Source organism: Lathyrus oleraceus, chromosome 4 (genome assembly GCF_024323335.1).
Source record: "Lathyrus oleraceus cultivar Zhongwan6 chromosome 4, CAAS_Psat_ZW6_1.0, whole genome shotgun sequence".
NCBI lineage: Eukaryota > Viridiplantae > Streptophyta > Magnoliopsida > Fabales > Fabaceae > Lathyrus > Lathyrus oleraceus.
Genome location: NC_066582.1, coordinates 360,995,797 through 361,019,535, shown reverse-complemented (window position 1 = coordinate 361,019,535; position 23,739 = coordinate 360,995,797). Strand labels below are relative to the sequence as shown.

The window sequence follows — 23,739 nt, the reverse complement described above, 5'->3', positions numbered from 1 at the left end:
TGTCTCGAATATATATTTGATGAGATATTTTTCTATATGCTATTAAATGCTTAATATTCCAAAAAAAAATTGCAAATAGAACCCTAAAAGTTCCTTGAAATAAAAACAAAGCATATGCACAAGCATTGCATGCATCATTTTGCATAAGCAGGTGTTGTTCTGGTCTTCTTGTCTGTGGCCTAACTATGTGCTCTTCATTTATTTTGAAGACAAGCTGACTCATCGGTACTACACCCGAGCTAATTCTGCAAGAGTGATGGATCAACTTGAACAAGAGAACCGTGAACTGAAGGAAGAGGTCGCTAGACTAAGCGCTCTGATGGAGCAATTCTTGGCTGCCCAGAATCAACCGTCTTCACCGCCTGCAACTCCTCCCCAGAGGACTGTTATATCTGAAGTAGTTGCATCAACAGTGCCAGCTGCCAGTGCCCACTTCGTGCCAGCCATGCCAGCCGGGTTTCCGTGGGGTATGCCTCCAGGTTTTATGCCAGATATTCCAGCCCCTACCTTTGCTTCCATGCCGGCATCTAGCCCGGTCCTTGCAATGCCTCCTCCTGTCGTGCATACCACTCCTAGGGTAGACGACACCATCTATCATTCTGAGCCGTCTGAGGGCCCATATGTTAATGAAAAGATGGAAGCTATGAACGACCAATTCCTTGAACTCCGCAAGGAATTAAAGACCCTTCGAGGGAAAGATTTATTCGGCAAGTCTGCTGGTGAACTATGTTTGGTTCCCGGTGTTAAGATACCCGTTAAATTCAATGTCCCTGACTTTGAGAAGTATAAGGGGAACACCTATCCGCTCAGTCACCTGGTTATGTATGCCAGGAAAATGTCTACTCAGACTGATAATGATCAACTGCTGATTCATTATTTTCAAGATAGTTTGTCTGGTGCTGCTCTTCGGTGGTATATGAGCCTTGATAGCGCAAGCATCCGTTCCTTCAACGATCTTGGCGAAGCCTTCGTCAAGCAGTACAAATATAATGTGGATATGGCTCCTGACCTTGATCAACTCAGAGCTATGTCCCAGAAAGACAAAGAGACATTTAACGAATACGCCCAGAGGTGGCGAGAGCTGGCAGCTCAGATTACTCCTCCGCTGGAAGAGAAGGAGATGACTAAGATCTTTTTGAAGACTCTTAGTTCGTTTTATTATGAGCGGATGGTTGCGAGTGCTCCCTCTGGTTTCACCGAGATGGTGAACATGGGGATGCGATTGGAGGAAGGAGTCCGGGAAGGACGGTTATCTAAAGATGAAGGCTCTTCTAAACGATATGGGGCGTTTAAGAAGAAAGATGGGGAGGCACATGTTGTGCAATCCCATGCTAAACCCAGAAGACCCTCTGCCAAGAGGAAGCCTGTGCGTCATGCCAGCAACCAGCATCAGGTGGCTCATATAGCACCTGTCTTCAGAGACAACAATCAGCATAATCAGCAACAACCTCAGTATCAACAGCAACATCGCCCACAGCAACAGGCTTACCAGCCTCGTGGCAACAGTAATCAGGCTAATTTGAATTATGATAGGAAGAAGATCACTTTTGATCCTATTCCGATGTCATACGCTGAGCTATATCCCTCTTTAATAGAGCGGAAACTGATTACCCCGAGGGATCCTCCGGCTGTGCCTGCTAACCCACAGTGGTGGTACAAGCCCGACCAACATTGTGTTTATCATTCCGGTGCTCCCGGTCACAATATAGAAAACTGCTATCCATTGAAGACTAAGGTTCAAGACCTTATGAGATGCGGCATTCTGAGCTTTGAGGACTCAGGCCCCAATGTTACGAAGAACCCATTACCCGAGCATGGGAAGTCGGTTAACATGGTCCAGGGTTGCCCTGGCAAATATAAGGTCAAATATGTAAGCCATATTCGACAGTCATTGGTCGAGTTGCATCGTCTGCTATGTGATTACAGTCATATGGAACACGACCATGACAAATGCCGTATCTGCTCCGTCAATAGATTGGGTTGCCGCCAAGTGCGCAGAGAGCTTCAAGAGCTGTTGGATGAGGGGACTATTGAGATTCTTCAAAACAGAAATGTTGATGAGGATAAACCAGAAGTAAATGTGATTTCTCCTGTGTTCAAAATTCCTGAGCCTGTTGTCATCCGTTATGACGGTAGCAAGCCGAAGGCCTCTCCTTCTTTGGTAATCAAACCTGCAGGCCCTGTGCCTTATGCTTCAGATAAAGCAATTCCCTTCCGATATAATCCAGTTGCTGTTGAAGATGGGAAAGAAGTGTCGTTGCCTTCATCCTCTGTTATTAATATTACTGATGTGAGCGGGTTGACCCGTAGTAGTCGTGTGTTTTCTGCACCCCCGAAGACTCATGTTGTTTCTGATTCTGCTGAGCGTCCGGTTGGGACTGCAGTGAATGTTCTGAATCCGGCACCTGTTGCCAAACCCTCCTCTGTACAAAAGACTCCTGCTTCTTCTGTTGGCCCGAGTGGCATTGTGAATGAAGACTGTGATGAGATGCTGAAGCTCATCAAGAAGAGTGAGTACAATGTTGTAGACCAGCTTCTACAAACGCCGTCCAAGATCTCCGTGCTATCCTTGCTTCTGAATTCAGAACCCCATAGGGAGGCTCTGCAGAAAGTATTGGACGTGGCTTATGTCGATAATGACGTCACTATTGAGCAGTTTGACAGTATAGTTGCAAACATTACTGCTTGCAACACTTTGAGTTTCTGTGACGCTGATCTCCCTGAGGAGGGAAGAGACCACAACATGGCTTTACATATTTCCATGAATTGCAAGACTGATGCCATGTCCAACGTGCTGGTGGACACTGGATCATCTCTAAATGTATTGCCGAAGACCACTCTTTCGAGATTGTCATATCAGGGGCCTCCCATGAGGCAGAGTGGTGTTGTTGTGAAAGCTTTCGATGGGTCACGTAAGACCGTGATTGGGGAAGTTGATCTCCCAATCAAGATTGGACCAAGTGATTTCCAGATCACCTTTCAGGTTATGGATATCCACTCATCTTATAGTTGTCTCCTTGGTAGATCATGGATTCACGAGGCTGGCGCCGTGACATCCACCCTACACCAGAAGCTGAAATTCGTCAAGAATAAGAAACTGGTGGTGGTAGGGGGGAAAAGGCTCTCCTGGTTAGCCACTTGTCTTCTTTCTCATATATTGATGCTGAGGATGAAGTTGGAATGCCTTTCCAAGCTTTGTCTATCGCTGAGCCAATTGAGAAGAAGTCTCCTTCATTTGCTTCCTATCGAGATGCGAAACTGGCCATTGAATGTGGTGCAGTTGCTGGTTTAGGGAAGGTGATTGAGCTTGAAGACAACAAATCCCGGGCTGGCATTGGCTATTCTTCTGGGGTCAATGAGAAAGGGCTGTTCAAGAGTGGAGGTTCCATCCATGCTGATCAAGCTGAAGAAGTTGTTGCTATTCTGGAAGAGGATGCAGAGGATTTGAGCAACTTTGTCATCCCTGGTGGTGTCTGCCACAATTGGGTCGCTGTGGATGTTTCTACGGTCATTCATAAGTCAGCGTAATTTGTTCACTTTGTTTAAAAACTCTTCTCCCATGCCAAAAGGAGAAGTGATGACATTGTTGGCAGCATTTATACAATGATATTTTCATTCAATTAATGCATGTTAAACATTTGTTTTTCCATTTGTTTTCACTTTTTGCTTTTGCATGAAATCGGTGATCATAAAAAACCCTAAAAAAAAGAATAAAAGCAATCCTTTTCATCTGCATAATGGTTTGCTTGTTTAAATTCTAAAGCTTTTTATTATCCAAAATCATTATGTAGGTTGATTCTAAAACCCATTGAACATAATGATCCAACGCCATCTCCCAATTTTGAATTCCCTGTATTCGAGGCAGAGGAAGATGATGTTGAAGAGATTCCTGACGAGATTACCCGTCTCCTTGAGCACGAGAAGAAAATCATTCAGCCGCATCTCGAAGATCTGGAAACAGTCAACTTGGGGTCTGAAGCTTGTGTTCGAATGGTGAAGATTGGGGCACTTCTTGAAGAGTCTGTCAAGAAGGGGTTGATCAGTTTGCTACGAGAATATTCTGATATCTTCGCTTGGTCGTATGAAGACATGCCGGGTCTAGATACAGATATTGTGCAACATTTCCTGCCTTTGAAGCCTGAGTGCGTGCCTGTGAAGCAGAAGCTCAGAAGAACTCATCCAGATATGGCAGTGAAGATCAAAGAGGAAGTTCAGAAGCAAATTGATGCGGGGTTTCTGGTGACATCTACATATCCTCTATGGGTGGCCAATATTGTGCATGTGCCTAAGAAAGACGGAAAAGTCCGTATGTGTGTTGATTAAAGAGATTTGAATAAAGCTAGTCCGAAAGATGATTTCCCTCTACCACATATTGATATGTTGGTAGACAATACAGCTAAATTCAAAGTCTTCTCGTTTATGGACGGATTTTCCGGATATAATCAGATCAAGATGGCACCCGAGGATATGGAGAAGACAACATTCATTGACTTGGGGAACATTCTGTTATCGAGTAATGCCCTTCGGTTTGAAGAACGTCGGAGCCACGTATCAACGAGCTATGACTACCTTGTTTCATGATATGATGCACAAGGAGATAGAGGTCTATGTTGATGATATGATTGCTAAGTCTAGAACGGAAGTTGAACATGTTGAACATTTGTTGAAGCTTTTTCAGCGTTTGAGGAAGTACAAGCTTCGTCTGAATCCGAACAAATGTACATTTGGAGTCCGTTCCGGCAAGTTGTTGGGTTTTGTTGTCAGCGAGAGAGGTATTGAGGTTGATCCTGCAAAGGTCAAAGCAATACAAGAGATGCCTGAACCCAAAACTGAAAAGCAAGTCTGAGGTTTTCTTGGCCGCTTGAACTACATTTCCAGATTTATATCCCACATGACTGCCACATGTGCGCCGATATTCAAGCTCCTCCGGAAAGATCAGTCTCTTGATTGGACCGAGGATTGCCAGAAAGCTTTCGACAATATCAAAGAGTATCTGTCTGAACCTCCGATCTTGTCTCCGCCTGTAGAAGGAAGACCTCTGATCATGTATTTGACTGTTCTTGAAGACTCGATGGGTTGTGTCCTCAGTCAGCAAGACGAATCAGGGAAGAAAGAATCTGCTATCTACTACCTCAGTAAGAAGTTCACTGATTGTGAGTCTCGATACTCTATGCTTGAGAAAATGTGTTGTGCTTTGGCTTGGGCTGCTAAGCGTTTGCGCCAGTACATGATAAATCATACAACTTGGTTGATATCCCGAATGGATCCAATCAAGTATATTTTCGAGAAGCCTGCTTTAACTGGGAGGATTTCCCGTTGGCAGATGTTGTTGTCTGAGTATGATATCGAGTATCGAGCTCAGAAAGCTATCAAAGGTAGTATCTTGGCTGACCATTTAGCGCACCAGCCATTCGAAGAACATCAGTCTGTTCAGTACGACTTCCCAGATGAGGAGATTCTGTATTTGAAAATGAAAGATTGTGATGAGCCTACACTTGATGAAGGTCCGGGACCTGGTTCCAGATGGACGATGGTGTTCGATGGCGCTGTAAATCAGTATGGAAATGGAATTGGGGCAGTAATCATTACTCCTCATGGCACACATATTCCTTTTACAGCAAGGCTAACTTTCAAATGCACGAATAACATGGCTGAGTATGAGGCCTGTATTATGGGACTGGAAGAATGCATTGATTTGAGGATCAAGCATCTTGATGTGTATGGTGATTCAGCCCTAGTTGTCAATCAGATCAAGGGAGAGTGGGAGACGAATCAGCCAGGTCTCATTCCGTATAGAGATTATGCAAGGAGGATTTCAACGTTCTTTAATGAAGTTGACTTTCATCATATTCCTCGAGAAGATAATCGGATGGCAGATGCGCTTGCTACGCTTGCTTCGATGATTGTGGTGAAGTATTGGAATGAAGTTCCTAATATCACCGTGATGCGCTTGGATAGACCAGCTCACGTATTTGCAGTGGAAGAAGTGAATGATGATAAGCCTTGGTATTTTGATATCAAGAATTTCCTCCAGAACCAGGTCTACCCGCCAGGGGCATCTGTGAAAGATAGGAAAACTTTGAGAAGGTTGTCAGGCAGTTTCTACCTTAGTGGTGAAGTGCTGTACAAGAGAAATTTTGATATGGTTTTGCTCAGATGCGTGGATAGACACGAAGCAAACCTGTTGATGACTGAGGTCCATGAGGGTTCGTCTGGTACTCATTCCAATGGACATGCCATGGCTAGAAATATGTTGAGAGCAGGCTACTATTGGCTGACAATGGAGTCTGACTGCTGCAAATATGTGAAGAAATGCCACAAGTGTCAGATTTACGCGGATAAGATTCATATTCCTCCGACACTTCTGAATGTGATTTCATCACCATGGCCTTTCTCTATGTGGGGAATCGACATGATTGGCATGATTGAACCGAAAGCGTCCAACGGGCACAGGTTTATTCTCGTAGCAATTGACTACTTCACCAAATGGGTTGAAGCCGCATCGTATGCGAATGTGACCAGACAGGTGGTTGTGAAGTTTATCAAGAATCAACTTATTTGCCGTTATGGTGTGCCTGATAAGATCATTACTGATAATGGATCTAATCTGAATAATAAGATGATGGAAGAGTTGTGCGCTGAGTTCAAGATTGCACACCATAATTCCTCTCCTTACAGACCAAAGATGAATGGGGTTGTTGAAGCTGCTAACAAGAATATCAAGAAGATTATCCAGAAGATGGTTGTTACGTACAAAGATTGGCATGAGATGCTGCCATTTGCTTTGCATGGATATCGTGCATCTGTCCGCACTTCAACAGGGGCAACCGCTTTTTCTCTTGTTTACGGCATGGAGGTTGTTCTCCCAGTAGAGGTGGAGATCCCATCAATGAGAGTCTTGATGGAAGCCAAGTTGACTGATGCTGAATGGATTCAGAGTCGTTATGACCAACTGAATTTGATTGAAGAGAAGCGATTGACTGCCATGTGTCATGGTCAGTTATATCAGCAGAGGATGAAGAAAGCATTTGATAAGAAGGTCAAGCCTCGTGTGTTCCGAGAAGGTGACCTCGTGCTCAAGAAAGTCTTGTCTTTCACGCCCGATTCCAGGGGCAAGTAGACTCCAAACTATGAAGGTCCATATATTGTTAAGAGAGCCTTTTCAGGCGGTGCTTTGATGCTCACAACTATGGATGGGGAGGATTTCACTCGTCCTGTGAATTCAGATGCAGTCAAGAAATACTTTGCCTAAAAAGAAAAACAGAATAGCTCGCTAAGTTGAAAACCCGAAAGGGCGGCTTAGGCAAAAATGAGCATCTCGGTGGAAAACCCGAAAGGGCGATCCAGGCAAAAATTAGAGACATAAAAAAGAATATTTGTATCCCGCTAGATTGAGTACCTCACCCTGGGGCAATCTAAGCAAAAATTAGGGATTTGACAGGTATCTGCATCCTGACAAGACTTTCTGTTCCACAGCTGTCTTTTCGTCAGAGATTTTTGATTCGTCGTCAACTGAAGCTTCGAATACATCGAAATTCAAATTGGTAGAGAAAGGATCATTATGTTCAATGTAGCCCTCTTCCAATATATATCACCGATTTCAAATTTGTACAGATCTATGGAGTTATGCCATTTGCAGGCTACCATTCCATCAAATCAATTTGAGCTTTTATCCAATTATTTGCACTCTTATTTGTTTCAATTCAACAAATGTTTTGCATGTTTTAATTGACAAAATGTCATTGTTTAAACAAATAAATTTTTCAAAATATTGTTTTAAACAAAGTGAACATTCACAATGATGAAAGGATACTTAAGAATTTCTCAGTGCTCTCCCAGGGGTGGCATGATTTCCAGCAGGGTAAGACGGTTGTTCATATTCCTGGCATGGTTGTATCCTCTTTCTCCAGATTGTTGTTAGGGTTGTTCCCTAAGCAGAGCTTTTGTTGAGATTTTGTTCCCTAAGCAGAGTGTTTGTTGAGAGCTTCACAGTCCTCTCCAACAATATTCTCTCCCCAGCATGGGTGCTTTCCTTTTGAAAGATTCGGTAGTTGGTGGGTTGACACCCCGGTATTTCGTCTGTTTCCTCAGTAAGGTCGCCAGCGGAGTTATTGGTATGAAATACTTTATCTATGCTATATCTCCCCATCAGAGTGCTTGTTGAGGTTTTTCACCTCTTATCCCTTCAGCAGAGCAGTGATTATTTCCTCCTCGGCAGTCGGTGGTTTCCTCTTAGAAGGTTCAGCATTTGGTGGTTGATCACCAGTTCTCCTTCTCATCCTCAGATAATCCCCCAGTAGATTTGTGGTACGGTGGATTGTGTATGCGATGTTTCCTGCAGAAGTTTTGTGATTTCCCTGCAGTATCACCAACAGAGTTGGTATCCTCAACAGAGTTGCTTTTGTGGCAGTTTCTGCCTGTTGTAAACTTTTGTTCCCTAGTTGGGTTAGTTGGTGATCTATCATTCATAGATTTGGTTGATTTCCTGATGCTTTTGATCCCTAGTAGAGTGGCTTGTGGCAGAATCTACTTGTGTGATCTTTTTCCCCTCGGTGGGTTTATCCCCAATGGAGTGGCTGACAGTATCCCCAGTAGAGTTGCTTGTGCGGCTAGATTCTACTTGTGTGTTCTGTTCTCTTCAGCAGTTCTTGCTTGTGCAGTGAACTCTTGTTTCCCAGTTGATACTGAGGATCCCTTGCAGAAATCTCGGGATTTCTCCATTTCCCCAACAGATTTGCTTTTGTGGCAGTTTCTGCCTGTTGTGAGCTTCTGTTCCCTAGTTGGGTTGATTGATGATCCATCACTCAGAGATTTTGTGATTTCTTTGATATCTCTGATCTTTTGCTTTCCAGCAGATCTTTGCTTTTTAGCATGTAGATCTCCAGCAGATTGGCTTTCCAGTTGGATTTCTTTGATTTTTTCCTCTGGAAGTGTAGTACCGGGCGTTTGATTCCTGGACCTGTTTGTGTTAGTAATGTCTGTTTTGTCAGCATTCATCAAACATAAATCACGCATATTCATGCATACTTTCAACATTCAGAGATTCATGATTGCATTTTTTTGCCACATATCTTTTGTTTGTTGTCTCCTGCTAATGGTGATATGGATCTCTCCAGTAGATCTTCCCAAGTAGATGTCGGGTGTCTAATCTCAATATAGAGTCAGCCCCATAAGCAGAAAGTGTTTGTCTTTCCTTTTGCAATTCCCCACTGAGATATATCCTCGTGGATGACGGTTTTTTCCGTTTCCTCCCAACACATATATTGGGATGGATCTTCCTATTGAGTTATATCCTCATTAGGACGAGTCTTGATTCAGTTTGCCTTTTTGGTTTGATCCTGAATTGGCATTTTTCAACTGTCCCTTGTGCTTCCCTGTGGAATAAATGAATGAATTGCCCAGTAACCGACAATAGTACTTTTTATCCCCAAGTGGAGTTTGGGCCTCTACCCAGTAACCGGTAGTTGTAAGTCCTATGTTCCCTTTTCCCTCTTGGCGGAATTTGTGGTTATATACCTTTTATTCCTCAGTAGAGTTGTTGGTTTTCTACCCAGTATTTCGGTAGTTATAAATCCTACTTTTTATCCCCTAGCAGAGGTAACCTTTGTGGTTCATTCTGGTTGATGGTGGATTTTGTGGTCTTCTACCCCGTATTCGGTAGTCGTAAATCCTAATTTCTCTCCTTTGCAGAGTTAACCTTATTTGTTCATCCTAACCCATGATGGTTACTCTTTGTGGTTATCTTTATCCAGTATTCGATGTTGATATTCCCTCTTTCTTCTGGGCAATTGCCGTATGCTAGCAGTTGTATCCCCAGCAAATCTTCCCTTGTGGATAATTGTCGGATGCTAGCAATTTTATCCTCAGCGGGTCCTTTCACCGTATGCCAGTGATTTGTTCCCCGGATCATTGATGTTTATCAATGCATCCCCGGTGAGTTCTCTTTCATTTACCCTTTTGTCGGTAATGATTGTTGCTCCCTTTGATCGGTCATCTTTATATACCTAGTGTTGGTATCCCGATGCCTTTCTTTTTGGTTGATTTATCCTTTATTAACCCAGTAACCGGTTGTGGATAATCTTCCATGCGAGTATGTTATCCATGTTCTGACGGTAATGGATAATATATCTCATGCACTCTTCAGTCGAAGCCTGTTGTGTTTCCCCAGTCGAGTAAGGTTCATATTCCTTTGGGGAATCGAATACTCTTTGTTCTCCTTTTGAGCGTATCTCCCAGTAACTGGTGATATGTTTCTTGGATGATTGCCGGATGCTTGCAATTTATCCCCTGTGAGTTATCTTTCGTTTACCCTGTTGGTGTTGGTAACGATTGTCTCTCTTTTCGGTCGGTCACCTATTATATACCCAGTAACCGGTATCCCTGGTGTTCCTTCCATGTGAGTATATTGTCTATGTTCTGACGGTAATAGATAATATATCTCATGCGAGTATGCTATCCACGTTTTGACGGTAAAGGATATTATATCTCATGCGCTCTTTGGGTTTTTTCCCCAGCTGAGTAAGATTCGTTTTCCCGTTGCGGAGACGAATGTCCATCCTATAAGTCGATTTGCTTTTTCAGGCCCTCCTTTCGGATGATGAGTGTTTTGGCATATATACCAATTCACGCTTTGGTCGGTCACCTGTTATATACCCAGTAACCGGTATCCCTGGTGTTCCTTCCTTTCTGCTCCCTATTATGACCTTGGTCCCCTGTGGAGTCAGACTTTCCTGAGTTGATGTACCTTTTTCAGGTCTTTCTCAGATGTTTGGTTGATTGATATCTCTCACCCTTATACCGGTCTTAGATATTCATTTCTTCCTGAGCTTGTTGTTCTTTCACCCAGTAACCGGTGTTTAGATCACATGTCTCTTTGAGTTTGTTACCTGGTAACCGGTGACACCTCATCTTGCAGATTTTCTCCAGGAGAGTCTCTTTGTTAGACATTCCCCAGTGGAGTTTCTGTTGTGATTTTTACCCCTTTGCTGTATTGGTGTTTTCCCCAATATATGCAATGTTTTCCCGGCAGGGAGGTTCTGTATGAATCTTCTCCAGTCCGAGTCCGGATTTTTTTATCCGAAGTATCCTTTGTGGATAGTTTGAGTCAGCTTGAGTCTTTCCAATGGATTTTGTTCCCTTTGGAAATTTCTTCTTTTCCCCAGTTTGAGTCCTTTACTCCCCAGTGAGTCCCCAGTCTAGTCGTGTCCTGCTCACGTAGTGTCTAGTTTCTTTCTAATTCAGAGTCGTGTCCTGCCCACGCAATTTTTCCTATCCCCCATGAGAGTCCTGTTAGAGTCTCTGTTCCTAGTGAGTGTATTACTCCGGTGGATCGTCTTTTCTTCTTTGTGGACCTATATCCCACAAAGTTTGTTTGCTTTACATGCATACATCTGCATCATAAGGTCTCTTAGGGACCAAAATTTGTCTCATTTACTGTTATTTAAGCCCATTCTACCGCGTCGAGATGAAGATTTTAATCTTCACTTCTCCGGCTAGAATGACCTTAAATAGGGGCATCTGTAAGACCCCAATTTTGCCCCTAAGATCCCTCATGGCATCATATCATATCATTGCATTGCCTCAAGGATCATTAGACACCTTGCTTCCTTCCTTATGGGTGGGTTATCTTTCTTTTGAGTGGTTCTTGATCACCAAGCACTGCTTGCATTTGTATATCATTGCTTTTCTTTTAATCACTAACCAAAAAGTACAAAAATATGTCATTAACCCTTTGTCTTGCAGATGAAGCATTAACAGGTCAAGGCAAATTAAAAGCATTCATTGAGAAATAGATGGTGGTCATTCTTGAGATTTGGACCCCACAATCATTCACAAGAGTTCATATGAGCTATGATGTCATTTTGAGAATTTTTTACAGTAATACCATGTTTTAAAGAAATATATTCCAATCTACCATCGATTCACTCCCTATTTCCCAAACTACCATTCGTTCAAAAAAAAAATTGGAATCCTATAAGAGCCGCCCAATGAAAGGGCAACCCTGTTGAAAAGTGATAAGGGACCGCCCAATGAAAGGGCGGTTGTGTGTATATTGAAAAATTTAAAGAAGGACCGCCCAATGAAAGGGCGGCTGTGTAGGAAATGGAAATTTATTTCGTTCCATAAATATAGCGTAATAAATCATTAATTATGTATATTTATTATTTATATTTTTAAAATAGAAAATAAATCATTAATGATAAAAATTATAACTTGATATATAAATAATATTATTAAAGATATCAATTAATTAGTTATGGAAATTAAAAATTTTAATTTAGAAGTTTAATATATTATGATGTTACCTAAATTAAAAATTGAAAATTAATATAGTAATTATATTATATAAAGATGATAATGTAGAAATATTATGTTCAAATGTATTTATTTATTTAAATAATGTAAACTATTATTTGTAAATTATTTAAAAATATATAAATTAGTATTGTATTATAATTTGATAATGATGATAAAATTTATAATGTAATATACAAATGATATTATTTACTATATCAATTTATTAGTTATGCATATGATATTATTTACTATATCAATTTATTAGTAATGTAAAATAAGATTTATAATTTAATATAGTATTGATAGTGTATAAATGTATTTTCACAATTTAATATATTATTATGTAACTTAAATTAAAAATATTATTTTGGTATTTATCCAAATATATGTATTTATTTAATTAAATATAAAAAGTGTAAGACGTTAGTGACAGATCTTTGTGCCAAGCATATATATATATATATATATATATATATATATATATATATATATATATATATATATATATATATATATATATATATATATATATATTAACGAAGAAATAACATATTTGACATTTCACCAGAAAATTAAAAACTAATCGGTAGTAGCTCCGGCGTTGGGACATCGAGATCGGTTGTGACCATGAAGACGACATAAGGTGCATTTTCTCTCCAACGTATCATTTGTGTCCATTTCCGTTCTTATACGCCTGCTTACTGGGCGACCTTTCTTGTTCCTTCTCATGCTAGGATTATGGCATAGTAGATCTCCTTCAAAAACGGGCCAATATGCATCGTATGGCAGCACTGGGAAACTATTACTGTAAACCCCAAATAGGTTTGAAACCTTGTAAACGGTGGACAGAAGACCGTATGCGTCCTGGCGTATCTTGGAACACGCAGCGATAACATGTGAACAAGGAACACGAAAAGCTTGAAACTTTCCGCAATCACACCAACCACCTTGTAGGTTGACCTTGTAACGTCCCATAGGCTTCCCCTCACCATGGTCCATTGTCTCTTTTACACTGAAAGTGTGATGCTGGTAGTCAAAAATTGACACCTGATGTGTGTTGGACTTTAGTGTTTCTTCCTTCATCACCTTCATGCAGTTTTCTGTAAATAGTTGGCCAGAGTTCAACACTGCACTCCATTGTGAACCCCTTTCAGCGAACAACGTTGCCATCCTATACTATGTGGCACTCACCAATGCTGTAATGGGTAGATTGCGGGTGCCTTTAAAAACTGAGTTCATTGACTCGACGAGGTTTGTTGTCATATGACCCCAGCGCCGACCCTCGTCAAATGCCCTCGTCCATTTTTGTGCCGGAATGTTGTCTACCCACCTTAGCGCAACAACGTTAGTGGAGGCAATTTCATCTCGGTAATAATTAAACGTGGGTCGGTTTAAAGCATAACCTACAGTTTATCAAGAAATAGCGTTAATGTTATAATATTATATTGAGTAAGACAGACAAGTAGAAAATGTTAACTTACCCATATTAATAACCTTTTTACGGAGGTTTCTATCCTTGATTTCCCGCATGAAGTTTTGTGCAATGTGTCTGATACAATATACATGGACAGAAGGTGGATCTTGCCAACCGTTGTCTGGATTATTATAAGCACTTTCAATCGAGGCATGTCTGTCCGATATCAAACACATGTCAGGCTGAGGAGCAACATGCCTTCGCAAGTTTTGTAGAAAGAACCCCCAACCTTCAGCTGTCTCACCTTCAACAAGTGCAAAAGCAACAGGGAAAATGTTACTATTCCCATCTTGTGCCACTACCATCAATAGGGTCCCCTTGTACTTCCCGTATAACCAGGTGCCATCAATTTGTAGTAGAGGTTTACAATATGCAAACCCTCTTATGCATGGTTGGAATGCCCAAAATAATCGGTGGAACATTACTTGACCAGCAACAATGGTGTCATCATTTGTATATATAGGAAGTGCTTGCATTTCTACCACCGTAGAGGGACACCAACTAACATTGCTTGTTACTGTAGCGGTGTATTCGTCGCTATATGATCTATTGGTTAAATCATAAGCAAAGCATACAATGAATATAGAGTCGCCACCGCACTTTTATTTATCCTAAGGACTGGCTAAAAAGCGAACAAAAGCCTAAGAAGTTTTACACGTAGAAAACTAATGAAAAAGATCAGAGATCGGGGTAAGGGGTAAATTACGCAATGGGAAGGTGTTAGGCACCCAATGCGTCCTAGGTACTCCTAGGGAGCCCTTTTCACACTTGTTGTATAAGAAAAATATTTATTTGTTTTTGACATATTGTGCAAACATGATTGGGATGATGAGGAAAGAATGTGCAAATTAATTATTTTTGTGTTCGAACGGATGAACCCGTTGCCTACGTACCTTCCATCAAAGGTAAGGATCAAAACGCCGTAGTTCGGCTAAAAGATTTCCAAAACATGAGTGAGTTCATTTTAAAACACAAGCCCTAAGGTTTTACGTTACCCATGGGAGAAAACTCAACCTTATATAACAACTAGTCCACCATGTGAGAAAAGCTTCAACTTGCCAGAGAGGGGTTAACCCTATAATAGGCAAGGAAGACTTACAATTCATCTACTAAGGACAAATAGGTGAGATTAATATCAACCAACTAGGGTAAATCAAACCTATGGCTAATGTATGAAAACTTAACAAACATGGACGAAGCCACAAAATCATTTGAATGAGTGAGGTTAATTGATTTGCAATTATTTACAAAGTGGGGTCAAAGTATGATTAAAGTCAATTCAAAATGAAGTATTTACAAAAATGAAGTTTGGAAAAAATCATGGACTTAAGGTCCAAGTTTCTAATTTGGAAAGAAGGTGAGAATGTTTGCACAACACTTATTTCAAGTTTTTTAAACATGTGTGAAAAGGTAGGACACAATGGGGTGAATGGATAATGGTGGAATGTAAAACTCCTTAGAAGGGTCCACCTCTTGAAATCATATAGGAGATGATTCAAGTGGGTCCTTAGGAATAGGCTACAGATGAGCAATGATATGAACATGGTAACGGACGAAAGTCAATAAAAGCGGATACTGGATGCCACTCAATGGTCTTATACCTGTCTCCTAAAACAAGTAAGGATATCAGAAGCCACTCTATGGACTTACACTAATCTCCATCAGAATAAAACAAAAAACAAAACAGGGAAGTCAACTGCCAATCCATCTGGACTTATGTTAACCTCCACAGTATGATCCTAGGAATACAAATGCCACATCACAGGGACTTACAATGAATCCTCACATACAACAAATAAATGCACTAGGCAATGGGTATGAGTGACCAATGAGGTCTTACACTCTACCCCTTCCATGTCATGGGAACAGATGCCAACTTACAGGGACTTATAACTGGTTCCTCAATGGGCAAGCAAACAAATCACATAGGTATGAAATAATGGACATGCTACAAGGAGCAATGAATGATAGTAAATGCACTAAGGCAAGCAAGCAATCATGTACAAATGGGTAATAAATCACAAATAGTCATATAGCACACTCTATAGCCAAACAAAGAGGCTCAATCAAAGGGTTTGACTATGAAAGTCCACTGTAATAGGTAAATGTCGCTCTTAACCTTGCCATTGAGGGGCTAAGGTGAAGCGGATGAAAGGATATGAGGGGTGTGCCTCATTGCTTCTATCTCAGGTCCGAGAGAGCATGTAAATATAAGAATGTGGGGGAGTTCAGAAAGATGGAACTCTTTCCCCAATTGTTGACTCGATCGATCTTGGGTTTGGATCTCAATGCTACAACCATGTAATGGGAGCAAGGAGAAGACTCACAGAATAGTGGGAGATAGGCTACTTATCTCTTTGATCCACCAATTGCCTCAAAATGAGGACTTTTCCTGCTTGGGACAAATATAAACACACACAAGCAATGCCTCTTAAGGAGGACTTCAGACAGTTTGCCCGGCCAAATAACAGGCCGGGTCTCCAGACAACATGAAGAAGAAGGTGCTATACCTCAATGCCAATTGCTTATAAGCAAAGCAATGCAAGTTCTTAAGAGAACTGAGCAACTAAGGGTACCTGGAATCAGTCAAAAATGATCAGCATCCCAACATAAACAAAACAATAACATAAGAATCAACCAATGTACAATCAAACAATAATGTGCAACATGTGCATGGCACAAGGGTCAAGTGGACCAAGCCCTACAAAACAAAAAATTAGTCAAATGATTTCAACTCAATTATGCATCAACCTCCTTAAGGCATTAGCTTTTTAACCTGAAAAGTCAAAGTCAAGCTCAAACATAAGTAACAAGACCACTAGGCCAAGCCTAGGGTCCAAAGGATGGAAAAATCCTAAAACAGCAAGCAAATCATAATCAAAACCAAGATATTTCAATTACAAAGGGATCCCAATTGGTCCCAAATCCAAACCATGCCCCTATTTCAATTTATGCACCATGTAAGGCAAAGGAAGTAAATGTAAATCACATGTGAGCAACCAGCAAGATCAAACTCAAACAAATACCAAAATGTATCAAAAAATTCCACAAAAATTAGATCCTAAACAGAGGACATTCAATGAGCTACATGTCAATTTTCAAGCAATTTGGATAAAAGGAACTATGGGAATTAATTCAACATGTCAAAGCATGCAAAAACACAATCAAATGAAGTCCAAAAATGTATGCTAACTTCAATTAAATGATAATCAGTGATGTTAAATGGTAAATGTATGGGACCAAGGCTAAATGAAAGATACACATGTCAAGAACTACTCCACCAATTTTCATGTCCATAGGGTTAAGGATGTGGATTTGGCAACATATATACAAAAGGTTACACAAGTAAAGCCCTAAAATGCTAGGCAGCAAGCAAAAATTCTAATCAATTAGGAAATGGATTATAAAAATCCACGAAAAATCATAGTGAATGTTAACATATCAAATGTGCTACATGCAAAAAATCAAGGCCATAGGCCAAGGGGAAGCATGGCAAAAAAATCAGGGAACTCAACATATCATTTTGTGTCACATTTTGTCACACTCAAGTTCAATAAATCATAGCTAAAAGACCAGAGGTCTAAAAAATACAAATCCTATATCAAAAATTCCAGAAATGTGTCAAGAATCTACACCTAAAATTTCATTTCATTTGGAGTTAGCATGGTGATTTCATGATTAAAATAGTGGAACATGTGAAAATGGCATACATTGAGAACATCTCTATGGCAATTAAAATTTCTACCAAGCACAACTTTATTTTTTGTATCTATTAAAAAGTAGATTAAAAATGGAGATTAACAAAAAAAGTCTCGAATTATTTGGATTAATATTGAGTGTTTTATGATTTTTTGAAGATTTGAGATATTTATTTAGGATTTATTAGGATTTTATTAATTAATTGGAACGGAAATGGCAATTCTGTAATTACTGGATCCCAGTCCAAAACGCGGCGCATAACTAAACCGAGGTGGCAGCCTTCTATTGGCTCCGGCGCGCGAAAACACAAATCCAAATTGAAAACGGACGGCAGCGGATCTACGCATGGTTTTTTCTCAGAAAATCTGGATGCTCATCACTGTTCTTCATGTCAAATTCAGTTACGAACAAAATTTAGCGAAAATCCATAAATCGTATACCGATCGAACCGGTGTGAACTCAGGATTACGAATATGCATATGATTTCGTCCAGAGATTAATGTTTGAAACGAATCGAGCGAAAGAAGAAATCGCGTCAGATCTTGAATCACAGATTACTCGATCAATTCTTAACAATTTGCAATTCTACGAGTTGCTACATGATCTACAATCAGTACTCTACAATAACCACAACAAAATTTGTGAAATGGTGACGATCGAATCTTTCACCTTCTTGAATGCAGTGATGGAATCTGTGCGTATTGAGCCTCAAATCGCAGAAACAGATGAAGATGATCGTTGTGGAAGGTGCAAGATGAAGCTAATCCAGCTCGAACACGCTCGAATCGCCAGATATTGTTGACTGATATGGAAGAACACCTTGTAGCAGCTGCGATTTCTTGCTTGATTTTCACTCAATTCCTGCAAACAGCAATTATACCAGACCTATAGATGATGGATTTGCAAAGAATTAACACAAAATCAGTGAAGGTTGATGAATTGGTGCAAAAATTCTTGATGAAGAATTGGAGAGAAAATGAGAGGATTGGAGGGTTTTGGCTTTTTGATTTTTCTGTTAGATTGGTGAATTATGATTAGTCCCTTGATTCTGTTAGAGATTAAGTTTATATATGATGCTCATAATCCCACTTTAATCATAATTAGCAAAAAAAGGGATTAGTGAAAATGGAGTTTATGTGTGCATTTGGCCTTTTTTCCTTTTAATCCTTAGAAGCATTTCAGCAGCAATTTCTCCCTTTGGACATGTTGCAAATATCATTTGGAAGCTAATGGCATAGGTCTCATGTCCAAATTCCTCCTATTTTGCATTTTGGACCATTTTGCCCCTCACTTTTAATTAGTTCACTTCAAAAATGAGCTTTTGCATTGAGCAATTTTGAAGAAATCCAATTATGCACCATGAAAGTACATGTCAAATGGATTTTGTGCATATAAAGAACTTGCAATTTGGACAATCCATGTGGAAATTATGCCCTCCTGATTACGGGTCTTTTTTGAAATTCACTGAGCCATATCTTGACAACCATACATGGGATTTTCAAGTTCTTGGACTTTTTGGAATGGTGAGAACAAGATCTTCAACTTTCATGTTGGACAAAATTTGATTTGAAGCTCGTATCATGATGTAAATTTGAGGGGAAAAACTTTCCACTTTGGGCAGCTGAGATTACAGGTCCACTTGCCATTTTGGGAAACTTTCTGTCTGACTTCAATTCCTTCAACCTTGGTCTTTGAAATGCCAAATGAGGTTTATATAGACATGAATGAGACTTTTTCCAATCAATTCCAATCATCAAATCCTGATTAAATGCACAGTTGACCACAGTTGACTTTTGTTGACTTTTCTTGACTGGGCCATGTTCTGATGAATTCCAAGCCTCTTTTTCATGGGATCTTGGTTCCAAATGATATCACAAGTTATATGAACTATTTATGAATGATCATGGTGTCCAAATTCTTCAAGAATGGTCACCATCAATTGCTCAATGCCTGATTTGACTGTATTGACCTAGCTAGCTTCATCTGCAAGCAACATGGTTAGATGACAATATTTTTGTACTTTTGGTTAGTAAACATATGAAAAGCAATGATATACAAACGCAATACATGCTTGGTGATCAAGAAACACACTCACAAGGTATCCCACCCACTAGGAGGGAATCTAGGGTATACATTGATCCTTGAGGCCATGATATGATATGATGTGGGCCATGAGGGATCTTAGGGCCAAAATTGGGGTCTTACAGATGCCCCTATTTAAGGTCATTCTATCCGGAGAAGTGAAGTTTAGAAATCTTCATCTCGACGCGGTAGAATGGGCTTAAATAATAGTAATGAGACGAATTTTGGTCCCTAAGAGACCTCATGATGCAAATGGATGCATGCAAAAGACAAATTCTGTGGGGAATATATGATTCGCACAGCAGAAAAGACGATCCATCGGAGTAATACACTCACCAGGAACAGAGACTCTAATAAGATTCTTATTGGGGATAGTAAGAAGAAAGAATGTGTGAGCAGGACACGACTTCGATCAGGGAAACAAAACTGACATAGCGTGAATTAGACACGACTCCAAGTGGGGATAACAGACATCGGACTGGAGAACTTGCTGGAGAAGCAAAGGACTCACACTGGGGAATAAGGAATTCCTGAGGAAAATAAATCCATTGGAATGACATAAGCTGACTCAAGCTATCCATAAAGGATACTTCGGATGAAAATCCGGACTCGGATCAGGAAAAGATTCACATAGAACCTCCCTGCCGGGAAATGCATATACTGGGGAATAAACACCCATATAGCAAAGGGGTAAAAATCACCAAAGGAAACTCCACAGGGGAATGTCTAACAAAGAGACTCTCCTGGGAAAAGCAACAAGAAATGAGGTGTCACCGGTATAAGGGTAACAAACTCAGGAAGAATGAATATCTAAGACCGGTATAAGGGTGAGAGATATCAATCAACCAACCTCTGAGAAAGACCAACAAAGGGGTACAAAACTCAGGAAAATCTGACTCCACAGGGGACCAAAGTCATAATAGGGAGTAAACAGAAAGGAACACCAGGGATACCAAGGTATATAATAGGTGACCGACCGAGAAGTGAATTGGTATATATGCCAAGACACTCATCACCCGAAAGGAGGGCTTGAAGAAGCAAATCGAACTTACAGGATGGACATTCGAATCCATAACAGGAAAGCGAATCTTACTCAACTGGGGACACAAACCCAAAGAGTGCATGAGATACAATATCCATTACCGGCAGACCGTGGACAAGAATACTCGCATGAGATATATTATCTATTACCGTCAGAACGTAGATAATAAACTCGCATGGTAAGAAACGCCAGAGATACCGAAGTATATAATAGGTGATCTACCGCAAACGTGAATTGGTATATATGCCAAAACACACATCCGAAACACAACTGGTTAAAGGATGGATATTCGATTCTACAAAGAATACGAATCTTGCTCAGCTGGGGAAAATCAACAAAGGATTCCAACTAAAGAGCGCATGAGACATATTATTCATTACCGGCAGACCGTGAATAATATACTCGAAAGGAAGAGACACCAGAGATACCGAAGTATATAATAGGTGACTAACCAAAAAGAGAGACAATCGTTACCAAGCATCCGGGTAAACGAAAGACAACTCAAGGGGATAAATTGCAAGCATCCGGCAATTATCCAACAACAAGAATATTCGACTCCGCAAAGGGAAATAACGAATCTTACTCGACCAGGGAAACACAAAGGCTTCAACTGAAGAGTGCATGAGATATATTATCCATTACCGTCAGAACGTGGATAGTATACTCGCATGGAAGATTATCCACAACCGGTATAAGGGTTAATAAAGGATAAATCGACCGAAAAGAAAGGCATCGGGATACCAACAGGCATATAATGATGACCAATCAAAGGGAGTAACAACATTACCAACAAAAGGGTAAATGAAAGACTCACTGGGGATTAATTGCAAGCATCCGGCAATTATCCGCAACACTGGGGATACATTGATAAACAATCAACGATCCGGGGAACAAATCACTAGCAAACGGTGAAAAGACCCACTGGAGACTTCAAAAGGATAACATTGCAAGCATCCGGCAATGATCCAGGAGACTGCTGGGAAAACAAGTGCTTACTCAAGAGCAACTACCCAAGGCAGGGAGGATATATCAACATCGAATATTGAATGAAGATAACCACAAAGAGATTAGGGTTTACATCTACCGAATACAGGGCAGAAGACCACAAATCTAGCTGAGGAAACAAGGGGTTTAACAATACCGACTACTGGGTAAGAAACCAAAGACTCAGCTGAGGATAAAATTGCTAGCAACCGGCAATTATCCGAATGTATCATAAGATACCACTCCGCTGGAGAGAAAAATCACAGCGTCATAGGATTTACAACTACCGAATACGGGGTAGAATACCACAAACTCTACTGGGGATACAAATCACCGCAGGGAGATACCAACTCTGTTAGGGAATAAAACCACAACAACAGAAAAATTCACCAACAAACAGATCGAACCACGAAGGTTACCACTGCTAGGGGAAAAAAGATGGGACTCACAACTACCAAATACGGGGTAGAAGCCAACACTTTGGTGAGGATAACCACCAATTAGGGTTTACATCTACCGAATACGGGGTAGAAACCCAAAAACTCTGCGTGGGGATAGAATAAATCACGAATCCGCACGAGAAACCAAAAATGAGGTTTATAACAGACCACAAACTCTGTTGGAGAGTAGGGAATTAGGATTTACGACTACCGACTACCAGGTAGAAAACCAACAACTCTGGCCGGGGACTACAAGGTATATAACCACAAGTTCTGCCAAGAAAGCCAGGAGAATAGGACTTACAACTACCGGTATAAGGGTAGAGGCCAGAATCGACTCTTGCGGAGGAATGAAAGGTATATAACCACAAATTCCGCCAAGAGGACAAGGAACAATGGGACTTACAACTACCGGTATAAGGGTAGAGGCCCGAAACTCCGCTGGGGATAAAAATCACCACAGGGAAGCACAAGAAACAGACGACAAACGTCAATTCGGGAAAGATCCGAAAAGACAGACTGAATCAAGACACGTCCTAATGAGGATATAACTCAAGTAGGAACCTTCATCCCAATATATGTGTTGGGAGGAAACGGAAGAAACCGTCATCCACGAGGGTATATCTCAGTGGGGAACTGCAGAAGGACAGACAGACACTTTCTGCTTATGGGCTGACTCTATATGGAGAGATTTAACACCCGACATCTGCTTAGGGAGATCTATAAGGATCTATATCACCGTAGCAGGGAACAACAAACAAAGGATATATGGCAAAAAATGCAACATGAATATCTGAATGTTTTATGAATATGCATGAATATGCGTGATTTATGTTTGATGAATGCTGACAAAACAGACATTTCTAACACAACAGGTCCAGGAATCAAACGTCCGGTATTACACTTCCAGGGGAAAACCAACTGGAAAGCCAATTCTGCTGGAGATCTACATGCTATAAAGCAAAGATCTGCGGGTACTGCTGGGAAGCAGAAGCAAAAGAATCAGGGATATCTGGAGAATACCAAATCTGAGCAATGGATCAGCGATCATCCCAACTATGGCACAGAAAGTCACAATGGGCAAAAAGCCACAAAGACAAATCTGTCGGGGAACAAGAGAACATCTCAACATCCTGCAAGGGATCCTAGCAAACACCGCTATGGAAACGGATCCAACATAACTCCATTGGGGAACAACCCACTGAGGGAGCAAAGGTCACCGGATAGCGTTTGGCTGCACAAGCAACTCTACTGGGGATACTGTCAGCTACTCTCTTGGGGAACAACCCACTGAGGAAAGAAAGCACCAAACAAGTAGATTCTGCAACAAACCACTCTATTCGGGGCGAACACACATCTGACGGATCACATCGGCAGATTCTACAACAAAATCCGCTCTACTGAGGATCGAAGAGTAATCGGGAAATCAATACAATCTCTGGATGACGGAGCTATCAACCGACCATACCGGGGATTGAAAGAGGTTCAACAGGCAATACTGCCACAACAACCGCTCTGCAGACAAATGCTGGAGAAAGTTGGATGAAAATACGGGGATATCAACCCAATTAACCACTGAGTAGGAAAATAAATCCTGCTCTGCTGAGGAGATCAACCATTCTGATAGAGGGAAAGTAAACACCTCCACTGACGACTTTGCCGGGGAAAAGGTAGAGTACCGGGTATCAAACCACTGACTTACCGAGTCTTCCAAAAGGAAA

The 23,739-nt window shown here is 40.8% G+C and overlaps 1 protein-coding gene across 1 annotated transcript; it reads right to left on the bottom strand.

The window, feature by feature from the left end:
• Window positions 1-12,876: 12,876 nt before the first annotated feature.
• On the bottom strand, window positions 12,877-13,467 carry LOC127137427 (uncharacterized). Its single transcript, XM_051063889.1, has one exon. The coding sequence runs from the start codon at window positions 13,465-13,467 to the stop codon at window positions 12,877-12,879; it is 591 nt and encodes a 196-aa protein (XP_050919846.1).
• Between the last annotated feature and the right edge of the window lie 10,272 nt (window positions 13,468-23,739).